Source organism: Chrysochloris asiatica, unplaced genomic scaffold (genome assembly GCF_000296735.1).
Source record: "Chrysochloris asiatica unplaced genomic scaffold, ChrAsi1.0 scaffold00053, whole genome shotgun sequence".
NCBI lineage: Eukaryota > Metazoa > Chordata > Mammalia > Afrosoricida > Chrysochloridae > Chrysochloris > Chrysochloris asiatica.
Genome location: NW_006408571.1, coordinates 17,035,313 through 17,048,763, shown reverse-complemented (window position 1 = coordinate 17,048,763; position 13,451 = coordinate 17,035,313). Strand labels below are relative to the sequence as shown.

The 13,451-nt window shown below is 42.4% G+C and overlaps 1 protein-coding gene across 1 annotated transcript in view; it reads left to right on the top strand.

Moving 5' to 3' along the window:
* Positions 1–225: 225 nt before the first annotated feature.
* TRIM14 (tripartite motif containing 14) overlaps positions 226–13,451 on the top strand; it is a 41,507-nt gene continuing 28,281 nt past the window's right edge. Inside the window, exons 1-2 of the mRNA XM_006863190.1 lie at positions 226–431; positions 1,491–1,614. Of these exons, the coding sequence (XP_006863252.1) occupies positions 226–431; positions 1,491–1,614 (330 nt within the window). The remainder of the gene's footprint in view (positions 432–1,490; positions 1,615–13,451) is intronic.

Genomic DNA, 13,451 nt, shown 5'->3' with positions numbered 1-13,451 from the left:
GAGAAGCTTCCCTCCAATTCCTTTAATGAGCTCATTAAGAACCCGTCATCATGTCTCCTGTGGTACTCTTCTAACAGACGGCGGGGACCAGCAAGACCAATGTGACCCAACACTTGGAGAAAAAATTCCCCGGAGACGGGCCAGAAGCGCCCCGCCCCACGCCGGGGTTTCGATTCCAGCCCCAAGCCCCGCCCTGCAGCGCTTAGCTCGAAGCCCTGGGGTTGAATGGCGGCCGCTACGGGGACAAGCGAGATACCCGGGGGCCCGAGGGCGGCAGAGCCCGAGGACGTGAGTGGCCTGCGCTGCCTGGAGCACAGCGACCGTGTGGCCGAGCTCTTCTGTCGTCGCTGCTATCGCTGCGTGTGCGCGCTGTGTCCAGTGTTGGGCGCGCACCGTGGACACCCAGTCCGCCTGGCTCTGGAAGAGGCGGCGTTGGTGCTGGTGAGGATGTGAGCGGCGCTGGGAGGGGGTGTGGGGAGAGTTCTGGCGTGATGGCTGGGGAGGGAGGGTGCAGGCAGGGGTTACTGTCGGTACCCGGACGGTTCGACGGTTCCCAGAGGCCATTGAGGCATCCTCCTGTTGTTCAGAACGGGACACAGAGGCCAGGTGAGGGCAAAGGCAACCCCAAGCCATTGGTTATGACTCAGAAGAAGTGAAATTGAGGAGACAGAATTTAAGACTGCTGTTACAAAGACTTTTAAACTTTATCCGCTGTGTCAGAACCTGAAAACTACCCTTGGACTGCAAGAAAATAAGCCATTTAACAAAGGTGAACCTCTCCCATCACCCCACCTCACCCTCATCCCACTCTTCCCTCCCCCCCATTTCTACACCTCCCTCCCAGCCCTGCCCCCTCTAGAAAACAGCTGTGTAGTTCCAGAAAGCCAAACTGAAGTCTCTTCTAGTTGTTTTTCTATCTGGAGCTAAGAGAAAGGAACTAAATTACCAGATTGCCCAGGGAGCATCAACATCACCTCCACTTCCTCACGCTGTGCCTCCCTCACTGCCACTCCATGGGTGGAACAGCCTTGTGGGCAGCTAAGGCTGGGAGGCACAGGCAGGCTTTGAACCCAGGATTTCATACACTGGGCTTGTCCCGCCTCCCCCCCCCATAGAGCCCTTTGTCACCTTGGCCCAAGTGTAATCCTAAACTAGTGACCAGGGGCTCTGGAACAGAGACTGGCATGTGAGTAAATAATAAGTGAAAGCTTTTCCTTCAAATCCAAACGGCTTGCCGTAAGGTCCTATTTGAGGGACTAGAAAAACAGACCACAGCAAAATTTGCCCTAAGCAAAAACAAAAAAGGAGGGACATCAAAATGTGATGTGTCAAGATGTGAACTTCTGAGGATTAGCCGAGCTCAGCTCATCCTCCCAAGTTGACGCATGACGCGTAACTTTTATTTGAGTCTCAGATACTTCAGCAGAAAAAAATCTCGGGAGAGAGAAGATGATTGGGGTGCCTTGTTTTCTCATAATGACAGTATTAAGACTTTTTTCCTTACACCCTCATGTACAGAAACTCACCCAAGACGGTTTAAAGCAGTTGGCAACCAAGAAGCAACAAGAAATTGATAACATAACCCACATAGAAGACGCTGCTGAGAAGCTCAAGGTAAGTAGACATCTCTTCACTCTTGTAATGGAGATGCTCACATTTCTCTTTAGACACCAACATAGAGCAAAACAAGAACAACAATAAGAAATCAGCCTCAAAGGGGCAAACCACATATGGTGAAGACTAGACTCTCTATGGAATCCTGGTGTGGGGCTGCAGGACAATGAGTTGAACCGCAAGGTTGATTTGAACTGTAAGGTTGACTGTTCAAACTCACTAGCTGCTCCTTGGAAACCCTCTACAGGGTCGCTATGAGTCATAACCGACTCCACAGCACTTAACAATAACAACAGCAAGGCTCCTTATGGAGTCCTGGTGTGGCGCTGTAGGCTCAGCACTCAACTGCTAAGCAAGCGCAAGGTCAGCAGTTCAAACCCACTAGTTGCTCCTCAGAAACCCTATACAGAGTCACTATGAGTTGGAAGTGACTCAACAGCATTTAACAATAACAATGACAACAATCTCCTTATATAAGGAGCTCTGGTGGTGCAGTGGTTAAGCACTTGATTGCTAACCAAAAGGTTGGTGGTTTGAACCCATCAGCCACACTGTGGGAGAAAGATGTGGTAATTTGTTTCTGTAAACATTATGGCCTCAATATATAATAAGAGGAAGGTCAATAAAAATTAATAAGAGCAAAGAAAGACACTGGGAAGAGTACAAGGGTTCAATACAACAGAGGAAAGTACTATTTATATACAGACAGGCAAACTGAACAGATGTGGGAAAGAGAATGGTGGTTGGAAACCCTATACAGGTCATTATGAGTCAGAACATAGATAGGTTTGGCAAAGGATATTTCTATGTGTGTCTTTACCTATGCTACAAAGATATCCTTGAATATAGTAGAGCATATGGGAGGCAAAGTTATGAAAACTTGCTCTCCCTTGAGGGAACGAGTGACTGCTGGGAGGCTGAGGACCATCATCTTGAGGGACATCAAGGTCAATTGGTGTAACACAGTCCATAAAGACAATGTTCTAAGTCCTACCTTGGTGAGTACCGACAGGGGCCTTAAAAGCTGTGGGTGCAACCTAGCTTTGATGGCTTGATCAGAACTCGACTAAAGGATGATAAAAAAAAATTCTTGATAAAGGAAACAAGTGTAAATTGCTACAACATGATGAACTTGACCTATACTTATGGATGTAGTATTTCAAAATACCAACTGAGAGGGAAGGAGTCTTCACATCAAGTATCAATCCTAACCCATCCTTATACAGGGTTGATAGGGATAGACAACTTAGACATTGGCTACCTAAAATGGGGGGTTATAAAGGCACAAAGTGACTGGCTTACAAGTTTTTAAGAGGGAGGTTAGTTCCAGAAGAGAGCACGAGTAGGATGTGGGACCCTATCCAGAGAAGCAGCGACACCAGAGATGGGAGGCAGAGATGAGGACATGGAGAGATAGAGCAGCTGAGGACTCTAGACTCATGGAAAGAGAACGGCTGTGTGTTGGCGGCCAGGAGGCAGGCTTGCAGAAAGTGCCCTTTGGTGGTTTAAATGATTATATGTTCCTGAATGTTTTTTGTTGTTTTTTTTTTACATCCCCAAAACAAAACAAAACAAAACAAAAAAGAAACAGAAGAACTAAAGAATGCAATCAGCCAACTTATCCTCACAGATATATATACAAAGTACTCCACTCAGCAACAGCACCACATATGTACTTTTTTCCAGTGCAAGTGGGACATGTTGCAGAATGTATCATATGTGAAGCCACAAAACAAGACTCAATACATTTAAAAACATTTAGGTGGCCAACAAATGCATGAAGAAACATTCATGATCTTTAGCAATCAGAGATATAAATAAAAAACAATGAGATTTCATCTCACCCCAGCATTAATAACAAAGTCTTAAAACAGCAAACCACAATGCTGACAAGGGTGTGGCGAGACTAGAGCATTCATATACTGGTGGAGGGGTTGTAAAATGGTACCACTGCTGTGGAAAACAGTACAATGCTGCCTTAAAACATTGGAAATAGAAAGAGGAGTACCATATGATCCAGCAATCCTATTAGGAGGTCTGTTGATGTTGTTAAGTGCCATTGAGTCAGTTCTGATTCATAGATCCTGTAGGGCACTGTAGGGTAATCACAGGAACAAAAGTTCAGTTTGAAATCTCAGAGGATCGCTTTGAGTCGGAACCAATGTCATGGCATTTAACTACAACAGCAATGATAGGGTAAGAAGGAAAAAAAACAAAGCTTATGGGTGGCCCTCTAAGGTGCAACTATTGGTGTCTCACCAACCAGAGCAATGAAAAGTACGAAAATCAAAGACATGTGGAAGCAAATAGGCCAAAGAACTAACGGACCATGTGAACCTCAGCCTCCATGACCCTGAGACCAGAGGACTAGATGAAGCCTGGCTGGTTACCAGTACTCATCATTCTGAAAGAGATCCCATTACAAGGTCCTGGACAGAATGGAAGAAATATGTGAAACCAAACTCAAAATCTTAAAAAAGACAAGGTTTACTGATCTGAGACAGACTGGTGGAACTTATCTTTGATTGTCAACACTTTCAAAAAATCTTTTGTAGCAGAAATTTGCCCAGTGCAATAAGTCATTTGATTTCCTTACTGCTGCTTCCATGGGTATTTGTGGATCCAAGTAAAATGCAATCTTTGACAACTTAAGTCATAATGTATACTTCATTCAGGCTTACCCTTTCATAATGACGTTTATTTGAATGGATTATTTTATGGATTTTGAATAGAAAATTGGGACTGGTTACTGTTGAGTCACCATTTTGACCATAAGAAAGTTGATACATTTTGGGGGGCCTTTTGGTGACCTCAGGCTGGTCCCTTTTTCCTCCCAGCCTCCATTCTCATGCGCTCAGAGCTCCACGAAACCCTGACTCATCACTCATGTCAAGCAGGGAGCCTGGTTCTGGTCATGGAAGTAGCTGGCACTAAGAACTTACTGAAGATTGGACCCACAACAGAATGGAGTCTTGGCTGGAGATGGTGAAGTGCAAAAGTCCAGGACACACCCTCTGACCAACATCCATTATCTAGAATGTTTGCAGGGAATATACTTCTAGTTTACACCTGTGGTCTTGGTTTAATTATTAATAGTATCCTTCATAAAGGAGTCACTGGGCTTTGGGACTTTGGACCACAGTCCCAGGGGACATCTAGGCCAATTGGTATAACATAATCCACAGAGATGATGTTCTGCATCCTGTTTTGATGAGTATCAGTAGGATCTTAAAAGCGTTCAAACAGCCCTATAAAATGCAACCACTGCCCTCTCCTAAATGGAGCACAAAAGAGTGAAGACAATCAAAGACTCATGGAAACAATCAGGCCAAAGGAGTGATGGACCATGTGAATCACAGTCCCCGTTAATCTGAGACCCAAAGAATTAGATGGTATCCTGCGACCACTACCAGTCGCTATGATCTGGATCACAATAGAAGGTCCTGGACAAAGTGGGAGGGGAAAAAAATTCAAAATCATAAAAAATAAAGGACCAGACTTCTACTCGAGACTGGAGGAAACCTTGAGTCTATACACTTAGACATAGACATACTTCTAGATCTGGAACTGAACCCACCACAGAGAAAAACTTTCAGCCCAACTATAAATAGTCCTATAAAGTGACTAACACTAGGAAAGAATGCATTCCTCAGTACAATCAACTATACAGGACCAAAAAGGCAACATTTGCCCCCAAACAAAGCTCAGAAGGCAGGAAAGGTCAGGAAACATGGTCACATGGCAATGGGGAACCCAGGGAGGAAGTGGGAAGAATGCTGTTCCATTGAGAGGATTGCAGTCAATGTCACAGAACAAAATGTGTGTAAGTTGCTAAGTGAAAAACTAATTTGTTTTGCAAAATTTCACTGAAACTACAATTACAAAAAAAAGTTTTCCGCATGTCTTGAAGAGCAGAACTACAGATTCAGGGATATAAATCAGTTCAAAATGAGAATTGAAGAGGGGAAACTGGCACACCCAGAGGTATAAGGGATGGTGTGCTGTGGGCTCTTCAACCTCCAGGACAGAGTTGGAGCCCAGGATCACTGCCTGCAAGTTTCTAAACAGATATGGTTTGGGTCTCCCAGGGAAAGAGTTAGGACCATTGTGGTGTAGGGAAGGTCTGGAAACAGATTTCATTTTAATAGAAAAGAATGGTTTTCTTTATTTTTACCCAAACTTTACTTTTAAACTTGTATTTTGAAATAATTATAGATTTGCTGGAAGTTGCAAAGATAGTACAGGGAAGTTCTGTGCACCTTTTACCGAGTTGCCCCAATGGTTGCATCTTACAGGATAATATTAAAGCCAGGAAAGGAACAATTTTTGTACAGTTCTATGAAAAATTTTCACACATATAGATTTGTGTAGCCAATCAAGATATAGGAATAATCTACACCCCAAGCTCTACCTCTTTATAGTCACACCCAACCCCTCCAACCAACAATCTCTAACCCCTCCAAACTCAAAACCAATCTCACTGCTGTCAACTCAATTCCAACTCATAGCGACCCTCTAAACCTTTTCTCAATGCTTGTAATCCCTTCTGTGTAACATCAATGACCCCACTTCCTCTCTGTGATTCTGATCTTCCCAACCTTTCTGAACCTTGTCCGTAGGTTAATGTTATACTTTTGATCTTGAATGGTTGACCATTCCTTGATGAATGTCGTTGTTGTTGTTTTGTGCTATATGTTATGGAGTCAGTTCCCACTCATAGCAACCCTGTATAGAGTTTCAAAGGAGCAGCTGGTGGGTTTGAACCACCGACCTTATGGTTCACAGTCCAGTGCTGATCCTATGGCGTCACACCAGGAGTCCTTCCTTGGTGAGTATTCCTTACTAATGTTGCTCCCCCTATATACCTTATCTACTACTTGGCTGAAAATTGAAACACGAGGGTGAGTTCCACTCCAGACCTGCAAGGTGGCTGAGGGCCGCAGTCTCTATTTCCATCCCGTTGCTTTCTGATCAGTAAGCTCAGTCTTTCTTATGATTTTGAGTTTTGTACCACATTTTCTCCCACTCTATCCAGGACTTTCTAACGTGATCTTTCAAGATAGCTGGTAGTGATAGGCACCATCTACTTCTTCTGGTCTCAGGGTTGTGGAGACAGATGTTCATGTGTTCCACTGATTGGTCCATTGGACTAATTGATTCCAAGTGTCTTCACTTTTCATCACTCTTCTTTCCTCCACACAGGGAGATACAAAGACCCCAGGTGTTGTTGTTGTTGTTAAGTGCCATCGAGTCGGTTCTGACCCATAGCAACCTGAATAGGCTTTCCAAGGACTGCTGGTGAGCTTGAATCACCAACTTTGTGGTTCAAACCGACTTTTCAGTCCAGCATATTAGCCCACAGCACCACACCAGGGCTCCAAGATCCCTGTAGCTACTCACAAAAGTAGGATGCAGAACGCTGTCTTTGTAAACTATGCCAGTTGACCATGGTGTCCCCTGAGACTATGGTCCTGAACCCTTAGGCCCAGCAAGGTGTTGGTAATATCGAAGGAGTTTTCATAACTGCTCCCTGTATACTCTATCATATTCATAGATACGTTTGTAGCAAAAGTTAATACCCATGTACAAATATCGTCTGTCAGACCATCCGTGGTGCACTTCCACTCTATCCCATACCCAGTCAGCCTGTGTATTTGTCCATGTATCCGCCCATAGATCACTCTTGTTGCACTGTTGTGTATACAGCAGTATTTACCTCTGTTCTTCTTAGCTCCTGCTCTCCTCCCGGTCCACCACTCGTCTGTTAGTTTTTCATACTGTGGTGGCTCGTGTGTTCCTGTGATGCTGTACCAGCAGGATCACCCATGGTTTCAGCTGAGATACCAGACTAAGAAGAAGGAGAGGCAAACTACTTGTGAATGTTTAGCCACTGAAAACCTTACCAATAGCAGTGGAACACTGTCAGATAGCGCCAGAATATTGAATATTGAAACATGATGAATAGCACCAGAACACTGTCAGATAGAGTGCTGAAAGATGAGCTCCTTATGTTGGAAGGCACTCAAAATACAATTGGGGAAGGGCTGTCTCCTCAAAGTAGAGTTGAACGTGATGACACAAATGGTGTAAAGCTTTTGGGACCTTCATTTTCTGATGGGATACAACTCAAAATGAAAAGAAACAGCTGTAAACATCCATCAATAATTACAACATGGAATTACGAAGTGTGAATCTAGGAAAATTGGAAGTTGTCAAAAGTGAAATGAACACATAAAGATCAGTATTCCAGGCATTAGTGTACTGAAATGGACTGGTATTAACCATATTGAATCTGACAGTCATATAGTTTACTATGCCAGGAATATCTAATTAAAGAGGAATGGTGTATTCATCATCAAAAAGAACATTTCAAGATCTATCTTGAAGTATAATGCTGTGATCAAATAATATCCATCTGCCTACAAGGAAGACCAGTTAATACCACTATTCAATTTATGCATCAACCACTAAAGTCAGTGATGATGAAATTGAAGAATTATATAAACTTCAATCTGAAATTGAACAAACAAGAAATCAAGATGTATTGATCATTACTGGCAACTGGAATGCAAAGGTTGGAAACAAAGAGGAAGGGTCAATAGTTAGAAGATATGGCTTTGGCGATAGAAATGATGCTAGAGACTGCATGATAGAATTTCGCAAGACCAATAACTTCTTCATTGCAAATGCTTTTTTAAAACAACATAAAAGACATTATACACACGGACCTTATCAGATGGAATACACAGAAATCAAATTACCTACATCTGTGGGAAGAGACGGTGGAAAAGCTCCACATCATCAACCAAAACAAGTGGCAGACTGTGAAACAGATCATTACTTGCTCATATCCAAATTCAGGCTGAAACTGAAGAAAATTAAAACAATTCCAAGAGCTAAAATATGACCTTGAACATATCCTAATTGAACTTAGAGATATCTCAAGAATAGACTTAATGCATTAGACATTAATGAATGAAGACCAGAATAGTTGTGGGATGATATCAAGAACATCATACAAGAAGAAAGCAAAAGGTTATTAAGAAGACAATAAAGAAAGAAAAGACCAAAATAAACGTCAGTAGAGATGCTGAAACTAGCTGTCCAGCATAGAGATACTAAAGCAAATGGAAGAAATGAGGGGGTAAAAGAACTGAGCAGAAAATTTCAAAGGGCAGATTGAGTAGACAAAGTCAACTATTATAATGAAATGTGTAAAGACCTGGAGTTAGAAACCAAAAGGGAAGAACATGCTCAGCATTTCTCAAGCTAAAGGAACTGAAGAAAGCATTTAAGCTTTGACTTGCAATATTGAAGGGCTCTATGGCCAAAATGGAGTCCTGATGTGGCTTGTGGGTTAATGCACTAGACTGCAAGGTCAGTTTGAATCACAAGGTCGGTGGTTCAAGCTCACCAGCTGCTCCTCAGCAGCCCTCTACAGGGTTGCTATGAGCCAGAACCTACTCAACGGCACTTAACAACAACAACAAACGAGCAAAATATTAAATGCTGCAGAAAGCAGTAAAAGAATATGGAAAGAATATGCAGAGTTGCTGTACCCAAAACAAAAAAAGGTTGATGTTCAACCACTTCAAGAGGTAGCATATGATCAAGAGCCAGTGGTACTGAAGGAAAAAGTCCAAGCTGTGCTGAAGGCACTGGCAAAGAACAAGTCTCCAAGAATTGATGGAATACAAATGGAAATCTTTCAACAAACTCTTGTGGCACTTGAGGCACTCACTCATTGATGCCAAAATTTTTGAAAGACAGCTAGCTACCTGAACAGCTGACTGGAGGAAATCCATATTTGTGCTTATTCCAAATAGAGGTGACCCAACAGAATGCAGAAATCATTGGACAATATCATTGATACCGCATGCAAGTAAAATTTTGCTCAAGACAATTCAAAAACAGCTGCAACAGTATTGCCAGAGGTTCATGCCAGATTCAGATAAGGAAATGAAAAGAAAGATATCATTGCTGACGTCAGATGGATCTTGGCTGAAGGCAGACAATGCCAGAAAGATGTTTACTGTTTTATTGACTATACAGAGGCTTTTGAGTGTATACATCATGACGACAAGCTATAGATAACGTTGTGAAGAATTGATATTCCAGAGTACTTAATTGTGCCCATTAGGAACCTGTACCTAGACCAAAAGGCAGTTGTTAAACAGAACAAGGGGACATTGAATGGATTAAAATCAGGAAATGTGTGCACCAGAGTTTATATCCTTTCACCATGCTTATTCAATCTGTATGTTGAGCAAATAATCTGAGAAGCTGGATTATATGAAGAAGGATTGGAGAAAGACTCATTAACAACCTGTGCAGATGTTACAAACTTGCTTGCTGAAAATGAAGAGGACTTAAATACTTACTGATGAAGATCAAAGACGACAGCCTTCATTCGGTATGGGTTACACCTCAATGTAAAGAAAACAAATACATTCACCAGTGGACCAATAAATAACATCAAGATAAATAGAGAAAAAATTAAAGTTATTAAAAACTTTATTTTGCTCAAATCAACCATCAACACTCATGGAAACAGCAGTCAAAACATCAAATAATGTATTGCATAGGCAAATCTGCTGCACAAGACTTCTTTAAAGTGTTCAAGAGCAAAGATGTCAGTTTGAGAACTAAGGCGCACCTGACCCAAGCCATGGTGTTTTCAGTGGCCTCATATGCATGTGAAAGTTGGACAATGAATAAGGAAGCCCATAGAAGAATTGATGCATTCGAGTTATGGTGTTGGAGAAGAATATTAAAAGTACCATGGAGTGCCAGAGAACAGACAAACTGGGTTGGAAGAAGTACAGCCAGAATGCTAGTTAGAAGCCAGGATGTCTCTCATATTTCTAACACGTTATCAGAAGAGACCAGTCTATGGAGAAGTGCATCATGCTAGGTAAAGTGGAGGGTCAGCGAAAAAAAGGAAGACCACTTGAGTCCATTGATGCTGCCACTTGGCCAATCCATCTCGCTGCGGGTCTTCCTCTTTTTGTCTCTTACCCTCCACCTTACCAAACATGATATCATTCTCCAGCGACTGCTCCCTCCTGACAATATGTCCGAAGTATGAGAGAAGAAGTTTGGCCATCTATTGAAGGTCTTCGAATTTCAATAATTCCAGATCTTTTTTAACTTTTTAGGTTTGAGTCTTTAGGTGCCATCAAGTCAGTTCCAAGTCACAGAAACCCTATGAACAACAGAGTGAAATGCTGCCCAACCCTGCACCCTCACAATTGTTATGTTTCAGCCTGTTGCTGCTGCCACTATGTCAGTCCATCTCGTTGGGGGGTCTTCTTCTTTTTCGTCGACCCTCCACTTTACTGAGCAGGATGTCCTTCTCTAGGGACAGGGCCCTTCTGATGGCATGTCCAAAGTATGGGAGACAGTTTCACCATCCTGGCTTCTAAGAACCATTCTAGCTGTACTTCTCTGGCACTCCGTGGTACTTTTAATATTCTTCTCCAACACCATAACTCAAATGGATTGATTCTTCTCTGCTCTTTCTTATTCCTTATGCAGCTTGCACATGCATAAATTTAGACCCTAAGTCTGTTCAATGTAAGCCTTGTGGTTTATTTGTTTTGTTTGCCTGATGACTGGTGTGATGCTATAGTTGATAAGCACTGGACTGTTAACCATAAGGTTGGAGGTTCAAATCCACCAGCCGCTCCTCAGTAACCCAATACAGAATTTCTATGTGTTGGAACTAACTGGACGACACTTAGCAACAACAACAAATTGATGGCAAGGTGCTTATGCCTTTCCTGAGCCAGCAGGTAGAGATTTGCTGGTGCTCAGTTCATGGATGGAGCAGCCTTTATAAATCTGACTTGATGTGGAATGGGGCCAGGTGTCCAGGGCTCCCTCCTGGATCACCAAGCCCCACACCTCCATCTGCTCCTGAGCTCATTTGACTGTGGTGTGTGTCCTGTGCTCTAACACCCTTTTTGTTATTGGCACATGGGACTTTCCTTATTTTGGCTAGTTTGGTTGGCTTTGAAGTTACTTATGGAATTTTAAAATGTGCTTGCTTTATCAGTATTTCTATGTATTTGAAAAAGGAATGATGCTTCTCTATGTCAGTTCCTTTTCATATATTGTCCAAAACTGTATGTCATTTTATATGGGCATTTTTGTTTGCTTGTTTAATATCACAACACTTTCCTATGTTATTAAAAATTCATCAGTGTTAGTATTAGAGGTTCTATGTTCCATTATATGAATCTGCTATTTACTAACCCAGAAACCATTTTCCTAATGCTGCTCTTCTGGATCATTTCCAGGTTGCCACTGATCTGAAATAGTATTGCAATGATCATGTCAGCATTTTGATTTCTTTCCTTCTGACTACCTTTCTAGAAATGACACATCTGGCTAAACAGGCACAAGAGTAGAAGGCTCCTGCTGAACCGTGGCTGGTGTGGTCTCAGAGAGCTGTGCTGCTCTGCACTGACTTACAACAAAGGCAGTACTAGGAACAGGGGCCATGTGCCTGGAAGTCAGCCCATGAAACAATCAAGTTCAAACATGGTCCAAAGGCTGTTGTTCAGAAGCTGATGGTCAGGCCTAGCCAGCCACTTGATTGTAAAGCACTATCAAGAAGGATTTGGTCATTAATAGTCTCTAGGAAACAACTACAACAACACCCATTAAATGATTTTCTCTGATATCCTGGTTAATAGACTGTTTGCTTCCTCCACCATGGTCTCTAAGAGGGAAATACATCCAGATGTAGGAAAAAATTCAATACTCTTGCTACCTAACTTTTTATTTAAACTGGGATTAGATAACAGTATAGCAAAGTTAAAATTGTTTTTTCCTTTCTGTATCTTCTAATTTTTTCACACTGAACTTTTGATACTTTTACAAATGAAGTATATGTGTGTACATAAATATGTGTGTGCACATATAATGTTTATATATGTGGGTGTATGTATATATTTATTTCCTGGCTCTACTCCCGTAAAGATTTACAGCCTTGGAAACCCTGTACAGGATCTCTGTGAGTCACAATCGACTTCACGACACATAACCTCCACATGGTGCTGTAGGATCAGTACTGGACTGCAAACCACACGGTAAGCAGTTCAAACCCACCAGCTGCTCCTCAGAAACCCTATACAGGGTCGCTGTGAGTTGGAACCAACTCAATAGCACTTAACACTGTATACGTGTTGTTGTTAGGTACTGTTGAACTCGATAGCACTTAACGCTGTATACATGTTGTTGTTAGGTACTGTTAAATGAATTCCAACTCAGAGTGACCCTGTACCACAGAACAGACCCTGTACCACAGAACAGAACACTGCCTAGTCCTTCACCATGCTCACAGTCATTGCTGTTTGAGCCCATTGTAGAAGCCACTTTGTCGAGCCATCTCGTTGAGGTTGTCTTAGTTCTCTAGTACTGGTAACCCAGAAATACCACAAGTGGATGACTTTAGCAAACAGAAAATTATCTCTCACAGTTTAGGAAGCTAAAAGTCCAGAGTCAGAGTTCTGGCTCTAGGGGAAGGCTTCTTTCTTCCTTTGTTAGTTGTGGGGAAAGGTCCTGGTCTCCTTTCAGTATCTCCAGAATCCAACATTCCTTGGAGATCTATTTCCATGTGTCTTGGCATCAATCTTCCTCTGGACCTAGGAGTTTCACAGTGCAAGGAATGACCCCAGGTTCAAAGGATGCACTCCACTCCCTGCCTCTTCTTTCTTGTTGGTAGTAGGTCCCTCTGAGCTCTGCTTGCTTCTTCAATCTCTTTTGTATCTCAAAAGAGATTGGCTGTCCAACAGCATTTTAGGAGGTTGTAGAACAATATACACTTGTCT